The 24071-nt window shown below is 39.0% G+C and overlaps 1 protein-coding gene across 5 annotated transcripts in view; it reads right to left on the reverse strand.

Moving 5' to 3' along the window:
- GNAS (GNAS complex locus) overlaps positions 1-24071 on the reverse strand; it is a 161915-nt gene that overhangs the window by 63085 nt on the left and 74759 nt on the right. The window contains exons 3-6 of one of the 5 annotated variants that reach the window (XM_075721429.1): positions 15579-15586; positions 2991-3003; positions 1799-1812; positions 937-953 (exon numbers count right to left, since the gene is read on the reverse strand). The exons of 2 other annotated variants lie outside the window; for them this stretch is intronic. In XM_075721429.1, coding sequence (XP_075577544.1) covers positions 937-953; positions 1799-1812; positions 2991-3003; positions 15579-15586 — 52 coding nt within the window. 2 more of the 5 variants (XM_075721430.1, XM_075721428.1) reach the window with 2 other exon arrangements.

The raw sequence follows: 24071 nt of genomic DNA on the forward strand, positions 1-24071 counted from the left end.
TTTGTTTATGGCACCTTATGGAAGTCAACAAAAATGCAAACAGCACTACCTGCCAATCCACCTCACAAAAACAGAGCAGTGCAGTCAAGATCTTCAGACACAAGACCACAAGCAAGGAAATTCAATTAAGATTTTGCTACCAATCCACATTACAAAAATTCTGAGGTACTTTACGATTCAACAATAACATAAATTTGGTTTAGCAGCCTGGGTTATTTCTAACAGAACAACATGGCAATTATCTCAAAATATAACAGCTAGAATGGCAACCAGGGCAGAGGCCAAGTTAGAGGCACTTGAAAACGGGGGAAAATAGGTGCCTAGAGTATTCAGAGTGAAGCTGAAATAATTCATCTTAGACCTATGACAAAGTACCAATTTTACAGACAAAACTGCTAAAATGCAATAGCAAAAGCCACTGAATACCTTTTACAAGTCAAACTCTTCATTTCTATCACACCACAGAGACACGTCAGTAATACTGCCAACCTCAGAGAGATTTTTCTGTTTTGTACTGTTCAAGAACAGCAGGGACGAGCACCCGCAGTACCACGGGGCAGGAGCTAGCACGCATCAGCTGCACAGCAGTAACGCTGCACAGCAGTAACGCTGCACAGCAGTAACGCTGCACAGCAGTAACGCTGCACAGCTTTCCGCAGGAAATGATTTAGTTGGGTCCTCACTTGCAGCAGAATTGAGATTTTCTAACTACGTTAATACTTGGTTCTTGCTAACTCTGTCACCTTTTAAGATGAAATAAAGTTACCCAAAGGCACAGCTAGCTGACAAAGTGTAATCTAAAGCACTCTACAGAGCTAGTGCCATGCCAGTAACACTGACCACAAGCGTCGTGCCAAAAGCAACAGACCCTTGCTGCTGCTGGATGCAAAAATGTAGTTTCCCCTCCCCAATACTACGCTCTGCCTCTTACACCACCTTTTCACCCCCAACATCTACCTCACTTTGAAGATTCTTGAGTTTATTTCTCCGAGATTCTGGGTAACAACAAATTGTACCATCCAGCTACCAAAGATCATTTACTGTGAGAAGAAATAATAATAATAGAAAAACAATAGCTATGAGGATAGATATTTGCTTTCTCTGTAAATAACACCTTTTGGAAAAAGAAAAACCCAACAGGTTGAATAATTTGTCATGATACACTTTGATTTAAAGACACGGTTAAAAATTAATTATGTTGCACAGATCTAATTGTGACCTAAATGATTTGGAAGAATGTAGTTCCATTAGCCCCTGAAGCATAATCACTTTCACGTACACACACAATGCAATATATAGAACAGACAATACATACAGGGCTTCCACAAGTTCCCTTTTAAATATTAGGAAAAGCGCTATAAACTGCTTTACCGTACATTACAATATTTACCTCCATGGGTTACATGCACATCTTACTACGTGGCCATAAGTAGATGAATGTATGATAAGAAATATAAGCGCAAAGAGATACCTTCTATTTATGGAATGACAGAATCATTCTCTAAGTTAAAAGGCAAGAAATATAAATTACTGAAGCACTGATAAAAAACACCCCACAGCTCTGTGAAAGCAGAGATGATGTTATTGTTGATCATTATTTACACTGGAGTGTTAGGGGCTAGGCATATGACTTGTTTCTTATCTTACCATAATGATAAAACTCTAAAAAAGGCATCACTAAATATAAACCTAATTAACTCCACATTTAGGTTTGTTTTACCTGTGCTCACCGTGCTATCCCAGGTGTAAAGGCCAAAGGCTAGCTTTATTCTGCCCCACGGCGCTCCGATGCGAAGACCGCTGCGGGCAGCTCTAGCTCCCGAGGAAGCCGAAGGAGCCTGGAAGGCGGCGGACGCGCCCGAGGGCTCGGCCCCAAGGGCTGCACATGGCACCCTGCTCACCCCATCTGCCCGGGTGGATGTGGCACAGAGATGCTACTCTGGCTCTAAGCCACCTTGGGGCTCCCCTTCGGCTTTGCAAATTCCTGCGTAAAACCAGTTTAACTGGTTTACAGTCCCTTTACACCTGTAAGTGGCACAAAGAGACCATCACAGATCCAATATTAAGAAGCATAATTCTGCTTATGCTGCTCCATTTACCTCAGCTAATTAACTAGCAATAGTTTAGGTAAGGAATGAAATTAGACGTGTTCACAAAGAGCTCTTTGATGTATGATGTTGACAAAGGCCCTTGAATTCATACCGTGCAATTAAACACCTTTGCAAATTGCAAACGTGGTCTCTAGCTCTTCAGGCACACATACAGAGGATAACACACCAGTTTCATTTTCTTGCTCTAAGTACAGGTAATTAAGCATATTACAATAAAAAGTGTCCTCAAAAATTTACTACTCTCTCTAGATACTCAACACAACAATTAACAAGGCTAGAGTCTTCAGAGCACGCTTTGTGATTCTTTCCTGGTACAGAAGGACACCTCTCAGAACCAGCAGGAACAGGAGGATTCAAGTCAAACGTGCTGAATCATCTTGCCTTGTACAATTCACTATTTTGAGATAACCACTTCAAACTGCTGTCAGGAAGCACAAAGACACTTTTGGTTTATTTTTTTTTTTTTAATATTAGCACTGTGAATGTGGTCACAACTAACACAGAAAAAAAAAGGAAACATGCACATTGGCCGTTACCTTTTTGACACATTTACGTCCAGCTGTGCAACAGCACTGAAATAGAGCACACGACACCTCTGAGGACATACTCTCTGCTGTTTCGACTTGCCTGCTTGTACAGGCATCCTTCACAGCGGATCCAATCTACTAGTGTCTCCCGAGTTACCTGACTGGGCCTATCAATCTCTTCATGTCCAAAAAAAATACTGTCATGCGAGTACAAACTGATCAGACACTCCAGTATACACGGGTCAACAGCACCTTCTGTTAAAACTGGGCGATTTGCTGTGGTGTTCACCACTTCATCCTTGGTACTGCAGAGACTTTGCTTTAAAATACAGGCAGGTAATGGCAACATTACTGGGGGTCTTGTTCTCGCCTTAGTTTTCAGGCACTTCGAAAGCACTTTTGTCTAAACTTTGAAACATCAATTTGATGAGCGCCCTATGAGTTTCATTTGCTCTGACACTGCTTTGTAAAATGTCTGTACTCTAGCAATTTCTTCAACCAGGATTCGATATGAAGCTTTCCAATGAGGGCAATCTCATCCCAGAGCTCTTCAGGGGTTCGTGTACAAGAATGAGAGGAATAGCTCCTATAATGGCCAATGACTTCACTGCTACTTAAAACTAAAAAAAGTACACAGCTGGCTGAGAGCCAATATTAAATGGAAAGAAGCCCTAAAATAAAAATGGCTGGAAACCCTGTATGCCAAGTAAGTATACATACAGACCAGACCAAGCAGGATGCAATGCAGTAGGGAAGACAGTAATGGGACAGGTGGAAGATGGTCAGTCCTGAAAATCTCTTGATTTTTTTAGTGATCGTGACCTCCACTATCATCTGAAACACTTCTGACGTGATATTGTAGACAGGCAATCTGGAAGGTGCTTGCCTCTAACAGTGACGAGCCCCGAGGTTTTTAATCCAAACCTCTGCACGTTAGCAGGTAAGACACAGACATCAGAAGGACAACAGCACAACAGAAACAGAAAAAGGGGAAGGCTCAAATTTGTGCAATGTGATGTCCTACCAGAAACAAGGTAAGTTCCACAAAACATGTTTCTACAAGCATTCACTGTAACTTCTGTCTGAATTACCCTCTTCATTCTCACCCTACTCTTCCAGTCTCTTCATTTAATATGACTGAAGGCCACTAAAATAGGCAAAGAGCTTCAAATGTGATAACAGAGCTTTCCAATTTCACTAAGAGAACAACCAAAATAACTACTTTTTTGCTTACTGGGGACATACACTTTAGTTGTTCAAAAAAATTTTTGCGCAATCAAGGTTTGCTAATGCAACATCTGGGAAAATTATTACAATATTCAAATGCATGTGTGCTCATAAAGACTCAAATTTAAGTGCAGTTTGGTCACAGAAATTCTTACAGATACATCTGATCAGGGCAAATACAAAGTGTCATTGAGTCAGTAAGAGCTCAGTAACAGTTAACAAGTTACCTGCAAAGAGCTAATTGCTACCAATTGTTAGTTAAAAAAATGTTTGTGAGGTAGTACAGAAAATTCAGAATACACAGTCCACCATGAAAAATTCACTCAACTATTAATTTCAATTTAAAACTCAGTTCCAAATATTAATCAAAGAATGAAGCAAAGAAGGCTTCCCCTTCACTGTGAAATGACCTGCAACATGACTGCATTTTCCTGATAACTTTGCTTTTGCTTCACTTAAATAAAAAATAATTATCTAACATATTTCACCATTTTTCCCGTTACTTTTTAAAAATTCAATTAGATTCTCAATGACTCAAACCCAAAATTTTCTAAATGCTGCAGGATTTAGTATTGATAGCCCGGAAGTTCAGAATGACAGTCTGAAGAGGAAAGCAGTTAAGGCAGCGAATGTAGACTTTCAGCACCCAAAAAAACAGGGGGGACAATTTGGAAAGAACACAGGAACTGTTTATTTCTGTCACTGAAAGCTGACCTTAGATTTCAGTGAGATTGTTACTGTTAAATGTTTTGTTCACCACACGTTTCTTACAGCCATGTTAGACTGCTTTCACTCAATCAACTATTTGCCTTACAGATGTAAATCTGGAATTTTTACCATTGCCAAAGCCTGGATCAAGGAAGATTTCCACAGTTATCTCCAAGGATGAAGAGCTGTCAGGCACGTGCAACTTTGCTTATACGCCTTAAAGAACTGCCCAAATGCTTACAAACTCAGCTTTATCAGCAGAAACTAGAACAGTCCCTACTGATCTCAGCTTTTGGGAAGTTCCAAGTTCACAGTCATTCTTAACAGCGTGCTGTCATATCTAAATGGTGATTTCCATTTTACACTTTATAATATTATAAAGTCCAGATTTGAATAGAAAGCTAGCTTTGTGAGCAATGTTATAGATGTCATGTTTCCATGTAAACAATTAGCACAACATTCCCACTGAAATCCCCAGAAGAAAATCTTGTGGAATTTGTCAAGTACTGTTAGATTTCACGAGTTGTGGTTGTATATTTATACTTCCAGACAGTGTATGAATTTACTATGACTGTGCATGTAAACTGCATTTTTAGAACATAGAGTAACTAAATATTGCAATGAGCAAATGTGAGTCTCTGTCCCTTAAAGACCCAGGCTAGCGCACAGGGGCAGGTGTAACGCAGCACATAACAAAGCAAGGTGCTGACAACTTTGGCTCTAATCCATCAAAGCACTTAAGCACATGTTTAATTTTAAGCACATGAGTAATTCTATCAACTTGAATAGGGCTACTCATGGTTTAAGTACTGTGATGGATGGGGGCCAGAATGCGCAGAACCTTTAAGAATGCTGCATGGCCTATGTTATACAAAGAAAAAAGCAGCATTCTTCCACTGAACAATTAAGTTCTAAAAGCTTTGGAAGCAAAATTTACTATAAATTGAACACTGCTCTGCTTATGTAAACACAGAGATGCAAGTTATTCTGCAGTCTTTGAAGATAAAATACAAGTTCTCATGTGCAAAATGTCCACATATCTTTAGTTTGCCCTTCTTTATGTCTGACAGCTCTGTGTTACGGCCGTACGTCCCCTATGCCCATCACTTTGCTTCAAAACAGGGGGGATCACAGTTAAGCAGTCTTGTGCAGAAAAGACCAAACTTAGCTACTAGTTACACTTCTTAAGTAAGATGCTACTAGATGAAGTTTTAAAACATTAGTACTGCAGCCTTTCAAATGTAAGCTTGCCTGTACAGACATCAGTGTAATACAGTTTCAACTGTAACAGGCCTAATAGTTCAGTAATTCCTCTGTAACATCAATTATTTTGGATATTCAAAGCTGTACGCATGCCTCTTGCATACACATATAATGTGTGGCAAATTCAGATATCTTAAAGTGAAAATATGATTTTTTTAAAATATTTTAGGCAACGTTAAGGTTGTTTTAAAAAAAAAAAAAAAAAAGCCCCACACACCTGCTTTGCAAATTTCTAGCTAGGACAGCCTCTGTAAATCAGAGGTGACTTACTTGATCTCTAAACCACTCACTAGAAAATTCTGGATCTTGTTTTATCTGAATATGGCTCCAAAAATTGTTACCAAGATTTAGAAAACAGTTTTCTAAAAAAGGAAGAGAATGGAACAATTTGAAAAATCCTTTACAGATGTTTTCCAGGAGAGGAGATCAAATCAGTCTCACTAAACAGTAACACACAAGAGTCATGTAGTTTTATCCCTGCACTCATAACAAGTCGGAAAAGCTCCAGAAAAATTTCGGTTATATAGCCATACTGTCCCAAACGTACAGTGAATTTCAACAGCTTCTAATATATATCAAGTAATAACTGCTCTGAAACAAACAATGGAGAAGAAGTCAAAGTCAATTAATGATCCCTGTACCCAGGGACCAACTCTCCCCTACACCACAGGTACCGTTACAGCTTGTCTGCTTATTACCAAACCCCCAGCCAGTAACAAATGCCGAAGGGAAACGAATGGCTAACTGGGAAACAAACCTCTTCCGCCAAACTTTCAAGAATTCCAAACTTTTTCCTCACTTTAGAGTGGAATCAAATTGAAGCTGATTATTGTTTGTCTTTCCTTCCCCATCGCATCACGTAAGCATTCCGTACGGTGTAAAACCAAAGCAGCTCGGCGACCTGCTCTACTTTGCCGGCAGTGGAACTTACGGGGACTCAAACGTCTCTCCAAGCACAGGGAAAACACAGGCCACGCCAGACCACCACCTGTAGGTCTGTCTTGATTCTAATGCTGTCTCAGGCGTTTGAACTTCCCTCCCTGATTGCTACCGCTCCAAATTTGGGACAGTGTAGATTTTGCTCTGACTGTTCCTAATAGAACCTGAAATTCGCTCCTTGATTTGTCAACAAGTATGACTGAGAACAAATGTGTGTTTACGTTTGGGGTTTGCCTTTTTCTTTTTTCCCCTTTCTTCTTGTTTTTCTTAACTTTTTTTTTTATTTGCTGGTGAACACACAGCAAAGAGAACACAAAAATAAATAGCTTCTGTGTGGATTGTTTTCTGAGATATCTTCAGCAAGAGAATTATATACTACTACTTATTAGATGGAATTTCTAGAAAATGAAGTACACTACTAGGGGACTTTAAAATTCCCTTAAATACGATTCAAAAAGTGAATGCTTTGAATCTATGTCACTGCAGAGGCTCTAATTTTTGCCAGAATTCTCAGCTTATTAAAACAGTGTGTCTAGTGTGGTACATCAACACATTCTGTAGTGCTACTACTGTTAACAGTTTTAATAATAATTCTGACAATTTCTAACTTAAAAAGCTAAGTTATCACAATAGCTTTTTTATTACTATTTTTGTATAACAAATGAGTTTATCTTTGTCTTCTAGTACTTCTACTGCACTTGTGTACATCCATCACAGCAGCACTGTGTGAGAGCACAAGCTTATTATCCTTGTAGATAAGGGAATGGCGGCAAAGCGACTATGTCTCCAAGAGGCAATTCAGAATAACCACTGACAGAAGTAAGCTTTTCTCCAAAAAACATTCAGGAGGTCAAAGCATCATATTAGGCTCCTATATACCAGAAACCAAAAAGCAAACCAAAACAAAAACCCACCACACCACCAAAAAACCTCTTCTCTAAGCAAATTCCTCAGCTTCACACACAACTCTCAAGTGAGGTTGTCTTTATTTCAGGTTAATACATCTAATGCTTTTACCACATTTTCCCATCTCTAAAATAAGAAGTGTAATTCATCTTGTGAACTTCATTGTGTCCTCACAGCTTCCAGCAACATATTAGTTAATCAGGGCTCTGCTATTCTAGATTCAAACACAGACACAGCTTGATTCTGTTCCAAACTGGAATTCAAAGCAGTTTCTTCTTTATTCAGGATGGTATTAAATATTTTTTCCAAAGTCCCAATCATTGTTAAATGATCTTCCCTTACATCTAGCACAGGTGTCAGTGAGGAGGTAATCCTCAACAGAGCAATTCTACCAACATCCACTAGAAACAAAACACCTAGCTCCGTTACCCCTAAACACTGAGGTTTATTCTTACAGCTCACATGAAGCTTCACAGATTAACACCCAACCCCATGTTTATTAAGGACAGGTTTGTTAATGCCACAGTCACACAACTTCTTGTTCATTTCTATGTAGTAAGAAGCAACTATATCATGACATGAGACAATGAGAATTAAAACAAGCAAAATTCAGTAAGAGTTATTTCCACTAAAAGAGCATTTGTATCACAAAATCAAAACTCCCGCATACAGAGTTCCAAGTAACCTGACTGCATTGCTATTTATATTGCATCTCCCATATCACTAATGTTACTACTGCATTTTTACCGAGACGAGTCTGTGCCAAAACTCGAGGTCGCACGAGACACGGTCTGCATTGCTTACTATAGCTGGGAAGTGCTCAGACCACCTACGACAACGCAGTACCGCTCTGGGGACTGGGAACCGAACAAGACTTGCAACAGGAAGCCAGTGGGGAAAATCTTGCACAAGTCTTAGCATCATTCCAAAAAAAAAAAAAAAAAAAAATCTCAGCAGCAAAAAGCTTGGTCTGAACCAACACCTGCTTTTTCTTATGAAAGGTCCCTCCCGCTTCACTGGGTGACAGTCAGCCCTCTGCAGACAGCACCTGCAACACCAAAGCTGCTCTAACACCTCCCGTAACCTCACCTGACTGATGCTGACCTAGAGGGTAAAGTGTTCTGTTCCCCCACAGGAAAGCACGTTCCAATCCTGAAGGGCTGAGGTACGCCAACGTTGGCTCAATTACAGCAAAGGGTCAAGTTAAGGCTGCCCTCAACATAAAAGAAAAAGGTATAGTTTATATCTGTTACGTGAACAAACGAGGTAGTCACGTCTCCTACGCAGCTCATGGGAAACTTTTGTGATTATTAAACAAAGAAGTCAAGGAAGCACAAACTCTCCTGATACAAAAAGATTTAAGTTTTAAAATCTGATTTCTGATATCTTAAAATCTCCTATTGTTACAAATGACACCTATGTCTCCTGAAACTGTAAAATTACAGGAGGAAAAGTTTCCATTTCACCTTACTTGTGCAATTGCCAGTGGTTTTGGACAATCAGTTTCATGTTCTGAAAGTTTTCTCTGCTTTAGTCCCTCACAGAGTAACAGGAGTGAAAAATCACTTAAAGAAATTATGATCTTAAGAAAGGCGGTCTCTAAGTACAGCCAAATTAAACTTTAAACTCATCAAAACGAAATTAAAATTGTAGCTGTTAGCATACTTTCCTCATATGCTCAGTAAAGTTCCAATGTATTTACACACGGATACCTTGACACACTTATCCAAGCAAACTTACTCTCTTAACAGCCCAAGAACTAACACAGAAATTGTTTAATTATCATCAACTTTCCATGCAAAATCATCTACCATGCTGAATTTCAAAGCCAGCACTGGAAAGAGCATAAGGCAAAAGCGCCAAGAATCAAATTTGTGCGTAAAGAAATTCTCCAAAATCAACTTGACACCAAAACTGAACCGGGCTCGAATGCTACAACACACTGGTAGCAAGTCCGAACTCCAATCTTTTAGTACTATTTACCTCCTATGGTCTGGACTTTTTATTTCTGCAGAGTTTATGTAATGCCTTTATAAACCATTTCCCATGTCCATGCTTTAAGAAAAGAAAAAAAATATTTTTGCAATACTTATTTGTGTATGTAATTGCAATCAAAACAGAAGAGGACAGCAAACCCAAGCAGAACTGCCACTTTGCCCCTGTCAATTCAGCAGAAGACCTCTAGAAAAATATGGCAGAGCATACTACTCCATGTTAACACTGTAACCACCCCTCTGTTTGCAACCACCTGTATAAACAGCGTACTTGAACGGGTTAAAGCGACATTTCAACCAGTTTTAACTGTTACTCCGCAGTCCTCCTCTCCCACCCGGGAGGAGACAGGAGAGGAGCACCAGGTGCTGCCGGCACAGGGAGACAGACCCTCACAGGGCAGCTGGGGGGCTCCGCACCAGAACTGCTGTGCTGATAGGAAACAACTCGCCCCATGAGAACCCCTCCCCAACATCTAATCAATTAAAAAAGCCAAACGAAAACTGGTCTTCTACCTGGAGTTTATAAGATTGTATTCTATATTCTACCTAGACTGGAAGGCAATGTTGAAAACTGAATAAAAATCAAATACGTAACTAGTTCCTGACAGTAACACAAAGGTTCTTCTGAAAGCAGATTAGCAAGAGGGATGGCTCAGTTCAACATGTATCAGACAATAGCTGCCTTTAAAGTATCACACTGATTTCTATAATTATATTTAATACGATATGAAATATTTTCATTGCTTTTCCAATTATTAAAAGTTTTGCACTAGCAGAAGTGAAGATGATATAAGAAAAATATTTGGAAATAAACATCAAATATTACCAGGCAACAACAACAAAAATACCCTCACTTCCTTCCAAGCAGATATAGTCATCATCACATTAAACCCACTAGCGAAATTCTTCAGCCAGCGTCAGGAAGTACTGTTTCAGGCAACAGGTTCCACCTACCCGTTCTTCTTGCTGGCCTGACTTTAGAAGACAGTGTCAGCTAAAAGACATCAAAAATACGTATTTTATTTCTAGCCATCTGGGGCTCTACTTACAGAAAAGCTGGAGTCAATTTATTGAAAGAAGCACAAGTTTCTGTGCTGCTACTTCTGAAATAATTTTGCTCTGGATTAAGTCAATCTACATAAAACTCTACTACAAGTTAACTGATGAAATGTTTTAGTAAACAAATCCCATACATTTAACAAAATAGGAAAAAAAACCATCCTCCTTCAGCACAGAGGAGCTGTAGAAATGCACCTGAAGACACAATACATAGTTCCCTTACCTAAGTATTCTGCTTCCCACTATGCCCATTCACTTAAACTGCAAAGTAAGAGAAGAATACTTTCACAACTCAACTTCACAGTTCCTTAACCGTGTCACAGCAAGCTATTTTTAGTTACAAAAGCTTAAGTACGCAGCTATGGGGTTTAGGCATACAGTTAGGACCGACTCCGGAACTCCTCCTAAGTCAGCCCCGAACAGATGGGCAGATGCAAACCCCCCTCTTCTCAGCTTCTCTTCTCACGTGCCTGACATAATCTGCTTCTGTGCCAGGCAGTTCAATCCTACAAGACAGTACTTCCCAACTTTTTTTTTTTTTTTTAAATTGGCAGAGTAGTATTTACACGGGTTTCCTCTTAAGCAGATTACTTCCCAACAAACACCAAGAGGCTGAGTCTTCACTGCTTGTGGAGTTCCTCATATTGGGGCTGAGCACAAGCAGACACAGAGCATCTATAACCTGATTCACTGCCTATTTAGTTCCCACTGGTGCAAACCTAAGCCTGAACATACGAGGTATAAGAGAGAAGACTTGAACAACTGCTCAGGTTAACAAATAGGTTGTTGAAAACAAACATCACCAAAATGAAAGTCTTTCCCATTTAAAATATCAATATTAAACCCCCAAACATTTCAGGTAAACCACAAAAAAGTATGTGGTTGGTTTTTTGGGCTTTGGGGGTTTTTTTTGTTTGTTTGTTTGTTTTTAAATCTGCTTAGGAAACGCTTTCTGGAAGTGAAGAACATTCCCCACAGGCCACAATCTACCATGATCCTGGACTTTCAGGGAACCCCACCTTTAGTACCAGGAGGGTTCATTTAAGGAGGAAGGTGCCATTTAGAACCACAAGGTTCATTGATGTTTGGACAAACATTCTGGATCCGAATTAGCGCCTTCTGCATTACAACACAAATTAAATGGAAAAATTCCAAACAGCTCTTATTGAGAAGTCTGGAAGTCACAATGGATGCAGTGAAGAAACTTTCACTTTACTGTACTCAACATCTACATATATTTGGACTCAACGAGTAAGAAGAATGACCTTTTACTGAACTTAAAATTGGAAATTAATTATACCTGAATAAGCACATTTATTATCATTTCCCCTGATAAAAGGGAAGTTATACTGCTGTAATTGAAGACAAACTATGACAATGGCACAATTATCATGTCCTGGCCCTGACCTGACATTTCTAAATGGTAACAGAAAAGTAAACCGTACAGTTCATATCAACATATAATAATTGAGAATGTTAGGCCAAAAGTTACGTGAGAAACAATTTGCTGATACTTAGCACATCAGAATATACAGCACACTGCTATAATTGTCCAATTACTTTCACAACATATGGTCCTTTAAATATTAAGAGTATTGTTTAAATGAGAAACTTATACACAGCTGAAGAAAATAATCTCAAGAGAGTGTGTATATTGCTGTAAGTTACAAGACTGCAGATTACTTAAACAGTATTGCTTGGGCACAATTAGTGATCCAACCAGCTGGTACCGTGGCCGCAACAAAGCCATATCAAAAGCACCGAGAAGCTGGAGATACCTTGGCTCTATCTGAATCTCACTGACCTGAGAGGCAGCCCAGCTAATGCGGAGGTTATTCACCAGGCAGCACAACTAATTTGCAAGATTTGCATTCTATTCGTGGACAATAAAAATGAAAAAAGGAAAATGAGAAACTTCAAAGGAAAAAGAGGACTTTTTAGATTATTCAAGTATTAGTCTTTTTGAAGAAACAGAAAAACATACTGAATATGACAACTTCGAAACTTGTTATGAATCTCACTTCTTGGAGTTCCTAAAGTGCCAGTGGCAGAACCTGGCAAGAGACCTGAAGAGGAATCACTGTGAATCTTTCTCTTACACTTTTTCCCTAATCCTCCACAAATGCCATTTCTGATACATGATACTGGACTACACAAACCATTGGCCTAACCCAGCATGGCATGGATTCTTAGAAATTCTCTTCCTAGAAATTTCAGCAGACCAAGATGCCACTATGTTACAGAAAATGTGTGCTTAGTACCACAAATTTCATTAAAAAAATTCAAAATAACTTGGCGACTCATCAGTATCCGTAAAATTCTAAAATATATTATGTATCGGATATGCAAAACAGACTACACGAAACATTGCTTCGTTTAAATAAGAGAAGCTGCTTCTCAGCCAAGGGGTAAACCACAAGGTGGGGTGGAAAGGGAGAGGAAGAGAGAGAAAGAACAAGAGACAAAATAAAGCATGTCTCCTCTCTCCCTCCCCCCTTAAAAATAACAGTAATAATAATAATTTTTAAAACATTAGAACAGCCTGCCTCAGTAAAAAGCTAAAACATTTGTCTCTGGCTTGTACTTATACCTGACCATTCAGAGCGGTCCAACAGCACTTTACTGAATGTCACCAGCCTTGTCAAGGGCACTGCTGTTAACTCAGCTGCCGCACCAGCGCGGCACGGCTCACCAGCACGGCTCACCAGCTCGGCTCTTTCACCCAGCTCGGCTCTTTCACCCAGCTCGGCTCTTTCACCCAGCTCGGCTCTTTCACCCTGTCATCTGCAGCCACAGTTCTCACTCTGTTTGTCAACTTTCTGAAACAGCAGTTCTCAAACTTTTTTGTTCCTCCCTAGTTCTGTTTTAAGAACGGGACAAATTGTACCTGGGGGAAGTAAACTGTTAGAAAGTTGCTGAAATGCAGTGGGGGGAGACAGCTTAGGAGAGGCGGGGTGCCCTGGGAAAGCCGTGTGCCGGGGGGAAGGCTGGGTCAGCAGGAGCCACCCTGCCAACACGCGCTCAGCGGGCCGTGGCTCCCACCGAGAGGCGCGAGGACCAGCGCTGTGGCTCCTGCTGCGCTCCTGGCCCTGGCAGACTGTGCTCCTTCCAGATACGTTCCCAGCTACCGGGAGGAGAAAGGGAAGGATGTACCTTGCTTTACTAATCATTAACATACAGCAAGAAAAGACAAGGTTTTCCTCCGAAACGTTTAACATACAGAATTACAAAATCTCTTTCTCCACGAAAAGTTTAACAGAAAGAGAAACCAAGTTTATTCCCACAAGCTACAAGAGCGTAATTTCAACACGTGCAAACAATATGCAGAAATGCCCTATGAATGTACTACCTGGAAATCAGATAATATCACAGATCTACCTACAGCATAATGATATTCACTGGCATCTCCTCACGTACTTTCGTGCAGGAATTAAGCAAGACTTTTCAGGAGTTTAGACCTCCTATAGAACACAACACAACCAACTGCATAGGCTGCGTGTTCCAAATACATTTATGAAATGCTTAAGTCATGTATTTTAGTAGGTTATTAATAGTTGGTGTTGGCAGAGAAAAGCTACATTTCTCTAAAAATGTAAATCATGTAAACCTAGTCATAAACATTTTTATGAGTAGGTTTTTTATAAAGCACTGTACTGACATTAGCGAGTCAATCCTTAATGTTTCCTAAGGGGTAGATTAAGTATTAAAGTACATCCAAGGTGTGGCATCGTATCAGTTCACCTTTAGTGGCAGTTACACTTACACAATTAGAACAAATTCTCTATCAGCCTAATCATTTGAAACCCGAAGCCTATGACAATGCTGAATTTTACCAAGTGATTCTGAGGGAAAAAATCCCAGTGGACAACTTACAGTCCAAGTTGTGTAACTACATATTAAATCACTACAGGGAAAAAAATTAAAGTAACCATTTTCACATTACATGGTAATTATGCAATCTGCAAGGTACGAAGGTAGTGAAAGCGTTCCGTCTCAAGCACCGTGCCTCAGAGAATACTTCAAGTATCTGTCTGACCTAACTACGCACTTATCATTTCTGCATTAGCCATCAATAAAAAAGGAGGGGGGGAGAAAATAAGTAACTGGGTAATCATTTCACCTTGTGCAATCAACATTCATATCCAGCATTAATATTCAGGAAATGCCCCAAGTCTCAGTCATTAATGATTAAGTATCACCACACCCTGGAATATTTTACTACATATCTGTATTGACATCATGAGATCCAAACTTCAAACGTAATTGCCTGCCATTTTAAAGATCTTCTCGGAATTAAGGGACACTGGCTACTCCACCTCTGTGCCAAGGCAACAAAAAACTGAATTCAAAAAGCTGTAGTCTCAACTTCCAACTCCTTGAGTGTCTGAGGACGCATTAGGACATTTTTAAATATAAATAATCACCTTCTGGAAGACTGAATTTAGAAAATGTAAGCCTTAGGCTAAGAGGGACTCCTTGTATTTAATGAGAAGCAATCCTTTATCATTTCACCTCACTTAGTATCATACATCTGTGATACAACTTTCCAAAATACTGACAGCCGCGCTCCTGAGCTTACACAACCCAGCTTTTAGTGAACACTAAGCACATGCAAATTGCTCTAGGAATCAAAACCACCCCTCAACACCCAGCATCGCACAGGAGTCCCGTGTCACAATTCGGTGATGACTGCTTCAGCAGGCATCCACAGGCACATCGAATCCTTCACCCCACGAGCTAAGGCAGGGCCGAACGGCAGGCTGCTGGCGGGTACCCGCGGCCCTTCATGGCTGCTCCTGCATCAGCTCAGGCACCGCTGCTGCAGACGAGAGGTGGGCCCAGACCCCCACCTCTGACTGTACTCACACCCAACTAACCTCTACAACACATCAATCTGGCTGTTGAGTCCTTAAACAGGCTGTGGCGAGGTCTCAAAACAGGCAGTTTCTGAGTGGGGATTTAACCCGTTCTTCCAGCAGCGACGGCAAGTCCATGATGGCAGATGATGCATCGCATCTGCCAAGCCCTTTGACACGCACCGACTGCAAGGGGTCCTGCCAGCTGCCTTCCACCAAATCTTAATTCATTGGAATTAACAGAGAATTCAGAAGTCCAGTGACATGCAGACACAATTCCACTGTAATCACTTTTATAATACCTTCAAATGAAGCCTCTTAAAGAAAATTCTGAAATAAGTCATACTTTAATCTCGCAAAAAGGACATTTGTTTTTGTGAAAAATATGTTTTCCACAAAGTAACTGGGTGTCCTTTTTTGTTGAAACAAAAGATAGACAAAAAGAGAAAAGCAACAGGCAAACTGTGAATCCTATCAAATTAGATGACACATTTGCTTGAAAACCTGAAGTCTAAGGCACTGCAGTCATATTGAGTACCATTCTATATACAACTACTATACGAAGGGTTAACATACAATATGTAGCAGTTAATTGTCACAGATAACAATCGTTAGAGTTCAATAAATTGGTAGAAGGATTATAGTGCATTTTTATTACTACCTCCAACACTTTTACTGATGTGCTTATTACTTTTTTCATAGCATACTGCTCTTGAGCAACCAGTTTATAATATTTACCCTTTTAAAACTAGGTATACGGACAATACATGTATATAAAAAAGGGCAATTAAGTTTACATGGCAATACTGGTGCAACAGCTAACACATCACACATATATAGTAATTACTCACATCTTGCATGGACAAACCTACTTACAAGCCTAGAGGCAAAAGACAACTGCCAAAATCCACGCATTTTATGCATTACAAAAAAGCGTGAACTAGGACTGGTCTTTTTCTCTTAGAAGATGAGGATAAAAATACCCCCACTACAAACAGTTTTTGTATATACATCACACACACAGATACACGCACAGAATACTCTTCTATCTCTAAATTACCTCTATTAGCTGCAGTATGCCAAAAGAAATTGTCGTCCAACACAAATAAACCTTAGATGCTGAATGTAGTAAAAATATTACATAACACCAGGATGTTTTTTCATTATGTTTTAACCATTTCCAAGTGTAGTTTTTTGTATGCCTTCATTAATTCAATTTATTCTTAAACCTAGAATTATCCAGTATTGGTTTTAGTCCTCCCATTAAAAGCAACAAGTAACCTACCACCAGCTGACTCAAACTCACTGCAACTGCAGTTGGTGAACTATGTACCACCCCTCTCACACACACGGCAAAAACCAGCTCTTCTCAGGCATGCACTCCTTTGGGTCTGCGATGCAGACAATGCACATACAGACTGTAATTCAAAATGTATATGTTCTCTTACTAACAGCTTAAAGTATCATACTACCTTTAAAACATCTCACACTCCTGCGGAAGCAGGACAGCAGGAAGTCGCCTTGCAACGATAAGCTGTGAATTTGCACACTGAGTGTTCATTTTTTGTGTTTATTTTTCTGTGTGTCACACAGAAAACGTCTCCTATATTATACTGTTTCTTCTTGTGCATTTTATCCTGGACAATGGCAAAATGGAAGCCTCTTGACAAAAACACCTATGTGGACATGCAGTGTGTAAACAAAGACTTAGCACAAAACACCGCGCGTATAAAGGTCTCGCTATGTCTGAAGCATGTCTGACACGTGTATGTGCCTTCCACGGACACCAAACGTGGAATTCAGAACACATCCTAGTTCATGTATAAATTGAACCAGGGACTTGACATATCCCCATTTCTGACACATTTGCAGCACATCCCTTTTTTACTACTCTCACCCAGAAGTGGAATAAGCACATTTCTAAGACCACCACCTTCAGAAAAAATGAGTGGGAAGGAAAACATTAAATTGTGACTGGGACCAACAGTCCTCCAAACCAAAACTTGTGGGATAGCTTAATTCACCGATAGCTTAATAGCACACAACTTGGTAATTCCAGACAGACTGTGACTGAGGGAAAGTGAGTGTTCACAGTATCAGAACCTGCTTTAAAAAAAAAAAAAAAAAAAAGCATCAGAATTACTTACTGCTTTTTAGGAGTTAATTACAGAATTTAAAATTACCTTTTCATATAGGCAGTCATTGGCAATGGTGTTCTAAATGAAAATGAACTCAAATTAAGGCAATCTTAATTCACATACTAACTTACCTGTATCCTTTATAATTTTGCTTTAGTCAGTCTACATGTACTATATAGTTTTCTTTTTGAACTGAAGCTATCATAAAAACTGAACAATCTAAAACCAGAATCAGCTTCTCAAATCAGACTTCATTTTCATTATGATATATGATATCCTTTGCTCTGGTACGTTGTTTGCTGCTCAGATCACATTTTGCACAGGAGACAGAATATAAAAATAAGCTCTATTTATTGCTTTATACGCATTACAGCATTATCAAGTAATAAAGGACCTACACACAATCTATCATACTTCTAGTTTGGAAGGCCTTCCAGGTGATAAATATTTTAGTGAAAGTCAACACACTGCAGGCACATCAGCGCGAAATGAATAGATAGTGATGGTTATGTATCAGCAAACACACGAACAAAAATCTTCCAAAACCTTCCAGTTAATCTGCAGTCCAACTAGAAACACAGGAAGTCAATACAGGTCAGAGAAAGAAATACATACACTAAACTAACTCCTGCCCTCTTGGGACTAAATCCTGCCCTCTGCTTTATGAAGCGTAAACATAATTGTGCTTCACTCACGAAAAGGAAAAAAACCCCAGTCATTATTTAATAACCTTACACATGCTTGATTAGTGCTTGGAAAATAAAAAGCACTACTTAAGTGCCAAATATTATTAGTTTTTTTGGAGCATCAGCTCCAAGCTTGCCACTCCCCATTTCCTTCTCTCGTAACTCTTTTCATTCATGTCATCAGAAGGCATCGTATTTTCAGCAACAACTACTGACTACCTTTTTTTTTTTTTAAATGCTGCTGGATGTGCAGAACCTGTTGAGGTTGCTTGGCAACTAGTGAGACATATCAGAAAGAGAGATAAGGTCCAGAATGAATGGAATTGAAGAGAACTATATTTGGTTTCATTAAGAGATACTAATGCACTCAAACTATACCAATTTGAACTATCCACACTAAGGTGAAATTTTGTTATTTCTTTCAAAAATACAGATGTCCCACTAAAGCCATTAAGCCACCTCCTCAGGCACATACATGTCTGCCTGTACAGAAGGGACTTGAGAATCAGGGCTTTTACCTGGGTTAGCAGTTTGGTACAGCAAGCAGCGATCAGGTTAACACAGACATGCAGTAAATATTTTGAAGAATTTTAAGCCCGAGAGGCTAGCTGAACACTTCAGTCTGCCTTTCACTGTACCATAAACCACTGTGCTTCCCCGTATACTTTCGTATCAAGTTGAAATTTCAAAAATGAAACAATTTTTCCTGAAGGTCACAATTTGAAACAAGATGAGATTGAGCATCCAAGACTCCTGCAACAGCAGACAACTGATTACAAAAAAGGCTGCTCTAATAACTCGAGAAAGTCAAAAAAAGCCTTATGCAGCAGAAGACAGAAACACACCTAACAGTTCCCAGTGAAAGAGTTTCTTTCCTATCTCAAGCTCTTCAACTAACTTTACCTTGATCACGTAAGAATCAACCAGTCTGGCACAAAAGAGAGTCTTCTAACTTCACCTCAGACCCTGCCCAATCTTTGATGCTTCAGAACGAAGTGAAAACGGTGACAAAACACAACTAGCAAACTATCTAAAGGGAAAAAAACCAAACCAAAAGTCAACCCCCACACTTCCCCACCTCTCTGACGCCTGTGGGCAAACACAGGACTCCAGGGTTTCAAGGCTTCAAATACCAACACAGAATTGCATATATCATAATGATGTTCCGGGTAATAAAAGCAAAAATAAAAGGCCATAGCTGCAAAGGAAGTGGGTAATTTGCAGCACATGAAGGAGGCTTCGTGCTTCCCAAGGCCAGAGTGGCCACCACAAGCATGCACACTTGCATCAGGAAAGCTACATCTCCAGAAGCTGGATTGAAATATGGTTTAAAAATAAACCTGTCCTTCCCCAAGAGAGCTCAAACGAGGCTTCCTCATCCCCAACAAATTATCTCAATTAAAGCATTTCTAATGCTAAGGAAGTGAATCTCACGCCTGCCTTCATTTTTAGATATCCTTCTCACACAGCACTACCCCCACATGGCAACGAAACCGTGTTTGGATACCCTGCTTCTGAACCTTGTACAACTCCTCTGTCCTTTCTTTTAAATTCTTCCCCGTAATTCCACATCCTTCATGAAGTGAAGACACCAGCATGGGATATACTATTTTAATAACACTCTTATCAGTGTTGGAAGTCCACTTTTTATTACTTATGTTTCACTTTCCCTTTTTTTAGGCAACCAAGCCTACATTTGTCTTTTTGCCACAAAAAGGCATACTAAGGTAATTAACTAATTGACTTTCAAGTCCTTTTCCAATTTTACAGATACAATCTGCGTTCTGACTCCCGTGAGACTGTCTCACATTCAGCTGTATTAAAACAAATTTCAGAAGTACAACTTTTAAACATGTCATTCAGATCACACTAAAAAGAGTAACCTGACCTTCCCAGTATTAACTACATGGCCAGTTTGCAGAGAGGGGCTTCAGATGGAAGCGGGCCAGCAATCTAAGGCATGATTTTATATACGTAACCACCAGTTCCCTGGAGGCTTTCCAAGAAGTGGTCCCACTCATTGCCTCTATTAACCACTGCACTGAGAGATCTATCAGTAAGCCAACTTCTACATTCCTGTAATACATGCCCTGTTAATTTCACACAGTGCAATTTTTAAAAGCAAAATATAACATGGTATTACATCAAATACCAAACCAGTTGATTTTATCACTCAGATCTGTATCTTTCCAAAAAGGCACAGGTTTATTCCACAAGATCTCACTACATGTGAAGCTAAGCTGACCATTAATGACGTTCTTCCTACACACCCTTGTTGCAAGAAACCATAGTAAGTAATAATAAAAAATTAAAAAGCCCATATTAAATGCCAAGCATATGGGCAATCTCTTACTTTTAGCAATGGAATTGTTCCCCTTTTTCTAGGGACGATAAAGAAATTAACATTAGTGTTTCTCATAGTTTCTGACACAGTTCCTTTGGGATTCTTGTCCATTATTTATTGAACAGCCGTATTCTAACAGGTGATCCTGATACTTGCCCTTCTCACAGATGCAAAACTTCCTTTTCTATTTGCAGCATTGTACAGGATGGATACATGCTTTTTTGGTAAGGAATAAAATATGGATAGAATATTTTTTGCTTTCTCTACATAACTATGTAACACTTTACCTTCTGCATTCAGTAATAAGACTATGCCCAAACAATACTACTAAAAATAAAATTAAGTGAAAAAAATTACCGTTTTCATATTGTCCAAAACTATCAGAATGGAATCTATTCATTTTAATTAACAAAATAGAGGTCTCGGCTGACTCCCGCTAATCCCAGAGAAGTAAATTTTTAAAATTTATTCTGGCACTGAATTGGGTTAACTTTCCATTCTTTCCGCTTCTGTCTAAGGGCAATACATCTAGTAAGCCTTTTTTTTTTTTTAAATAATGTGTGCAATTAAGTATTACTTATGGACATCATGTAAGGCTATCACTTCTGTCTACTTTCCCTTCTCCCTCCCTCCCCCTTTCAGACAACTCTTTTTATGTTTCCAAAGTATGAATAAAATTGTAAGGAAAAAAGCCAGACAGTATGTTGCCTATCAACGTGTTTTTTCTGACTCCCTACGATTGTGCAAAATAAGCAGAACTGCTTTACTAAACTCAGTCTTTTTTACTTTTTTCTAGCCCCTTATTTTCCAGTGGTGTCAAAAAGATAGAGGTAACAGAACGCTATGAAGTTCTTCAGTGATAAACCTAAGGAAAGTAAATATATGATTGCATAAGATGCAATTACATAAAATAAAGACTGTCCAATTAAGTGAAGGCTAAATACAGAGGCAGGAGGGAGCATCTTGAGTTCCTAATGGTTTGTTGAAATTAGAGTCCAGTGACACAGTTCCCTCACATTTTCAATTAAAAAAACTAAAAGGCAAAATAGTTACATTTGCTATTTTTAAGTGTCTTATGTGTACGTTATGGAACGTCTTTTTATCTACAACATTCAGCGTAAGCAGAATGTGTTCCTATGAGTAACTATTTTGAAACAACATTAATCATTTTTACATACCAAAAGTAAAAGGTTGCATCTAATTTACAGGCATCTATTTTAGCATGCTTCGAAACCTAGTACTGAAAATTCAGAAACTTCATACACTATAGAAATTTAACAACAAAAAACCCCAAAAAACCCCACAAAGCAGATCTTCCAGAAAGTTGTATTAAATGCTTGGTGCAAAATACACTGAGACAAAGTATCACACTGACCTCTGTAACTGTTTTGTCAAATATTTGGATGTGTAGAAAACATAGGCCAGGACAGGAGAATTAGAGCTGCTCTTCGTGACCTGCACATGGACTTGGGGCTTATATAGCAGATTGGGTCAGAGTATTATTAGCTTTCCTGAGAACCCTGAGTACTTAACTGAGCATTTCTCCTTTCAGTTTTCTCACTCTTTTAAAGAAAAAAAAATTTCCTCAGCTTTGCTTTGTGCTTATGTTTTTTTTTCATGAATAATGCAGTGCCGTGATTATATTCTCATTTCAGAAAACCAAAAAAAATTGCTGAAAAGATTTCATTAAATACCTTATTTAAATGGCTACGTCCTTATGATTATTATCCTTTGCTTATTTAAAAATGTCACTGCAACTCTAAGTTTTTATCTTAAATGGTCTTAAACTGTTAAAAGCAACACAAAATATGGGAAGCTATGCCAATCACTGTTATGCAATTAAATTAAAATTCATGAAACCAATTAGTTTAATTTTTCCACAGTAATGGCATGTTAAATCAAATTTAGCTAGCATATTTAAGTTATTTAAATTATCAGGGTTAAACCAGGTATTACACATAGTTTTCTGAACTTACTGTGCTAAGTGTCCCATTACACATTTTTATCTATTATTTAAAAAAAAAAAAAAATCAAGCAAGATACGAGCAAGACATCCTGTCTCATTACAAACTTAAGGAAGAAACCTACTTCACTGATACCCATTTCCTTGCAAATTTTCTAATTAATATGAACATTTATATTACATAGATAATTGTATTGGCAAAACAGAATAAAAATGGCTTAACTTGAAGGAAACAAAAGTGTATCTATGCACATAGACCTACACACAAGAAGAGAGTATTTAAATCACAATGATTAAAAAGGCAGTAGTAAATCCCCCAGCTAGCTGTGAAGTTGCCATTCAAGGCTAAATGTAACGTCTACTGGGAGTACACTAAACCTCAGAAGGAAACGCTGCATACCTCTGCCTGCTCCATTAGTTCACCCACCACTCTTGGGAGGCTACAAGGGTGCATCTGGGAGAGATGATTATTTTCTGGTGCCTTAACTAAAAAGACAAGTGAACACAATGACTTATTAAATAGCCCTTTGGAGAATACTGTCAGCAACAGGTAGCTAATAGAGAAGGTCACAAGCTTTCTTGCACTTTTGTAATAGCAAACACCTCAAAACAGAACATCTCATCAAGCTGTTCCACTACTACATTCCTCAAAAAGCAGGTAAGTTTGCCCCTTAGCTGTCAAAAACATACCTCAATGTATTGCTGTTTCTAAATAAGCAAGCCCATCTGTAAAAAATTCTAATTAACTGCATGTTTACATTAGAGTACAGCTGTAGAAATAACTATTAAAAGCTGGTGCAGCTACACTTGCACTGTATCCTAAATACTCTTGCATTTACTAGGAACTCAAGATTCAATTGTTAAAGTAAAATGGAGGGCATATTATTTTCGACATCAGGATTCAAGTTACATTTAAAAAACCACCCTCATCACTGGAAATTCCTTCATTTCAGCTTGACAGCTTTGAATGACCAAGATTAAGCTGAACAATTTCTGTATCTCAGTTCTTCATCAGAGATAGGACTTGGGCAACCCTAATATACAAACGCATGATATATCTAAAAATAAAGATAGAGATAAATTTGCCTGCTAGATTATACTTCAAAGCATTAGCTATGCCTGCCTTGATCTAGGAGACACTCGGGAAGGATGCTTACAAAACTGGAACAAGAATATAATTTTTTCATTAAAAAAAAAAAAAAAAAAAATCCCTCAGAAGCCCACAAACCTGCTCCCCCAGCCCAAGAGAAGAGAAACGACAGGACACATCTTCACTCTTCCTGACCCTATCCCACAGAGACCATCACAACGCAGGAAGCCCAGCAACCTAAGAAGCAGGAACAAGAAATA

This window comes from Pelecanus crispus, chromosome 14 (assembly GCF_030463565.1).
Source record: "Pelecanus crispus isolate bPelCri1 chromosome 14, bPelCri1.pri, whole genome shotgun sequence".
Lineage (NCBI taxonomy): Eukaryota > Metazoa > Chordata > Aves > Pelecaniformes > Pelecanidae > Pelecanus > Pelecanus crispus.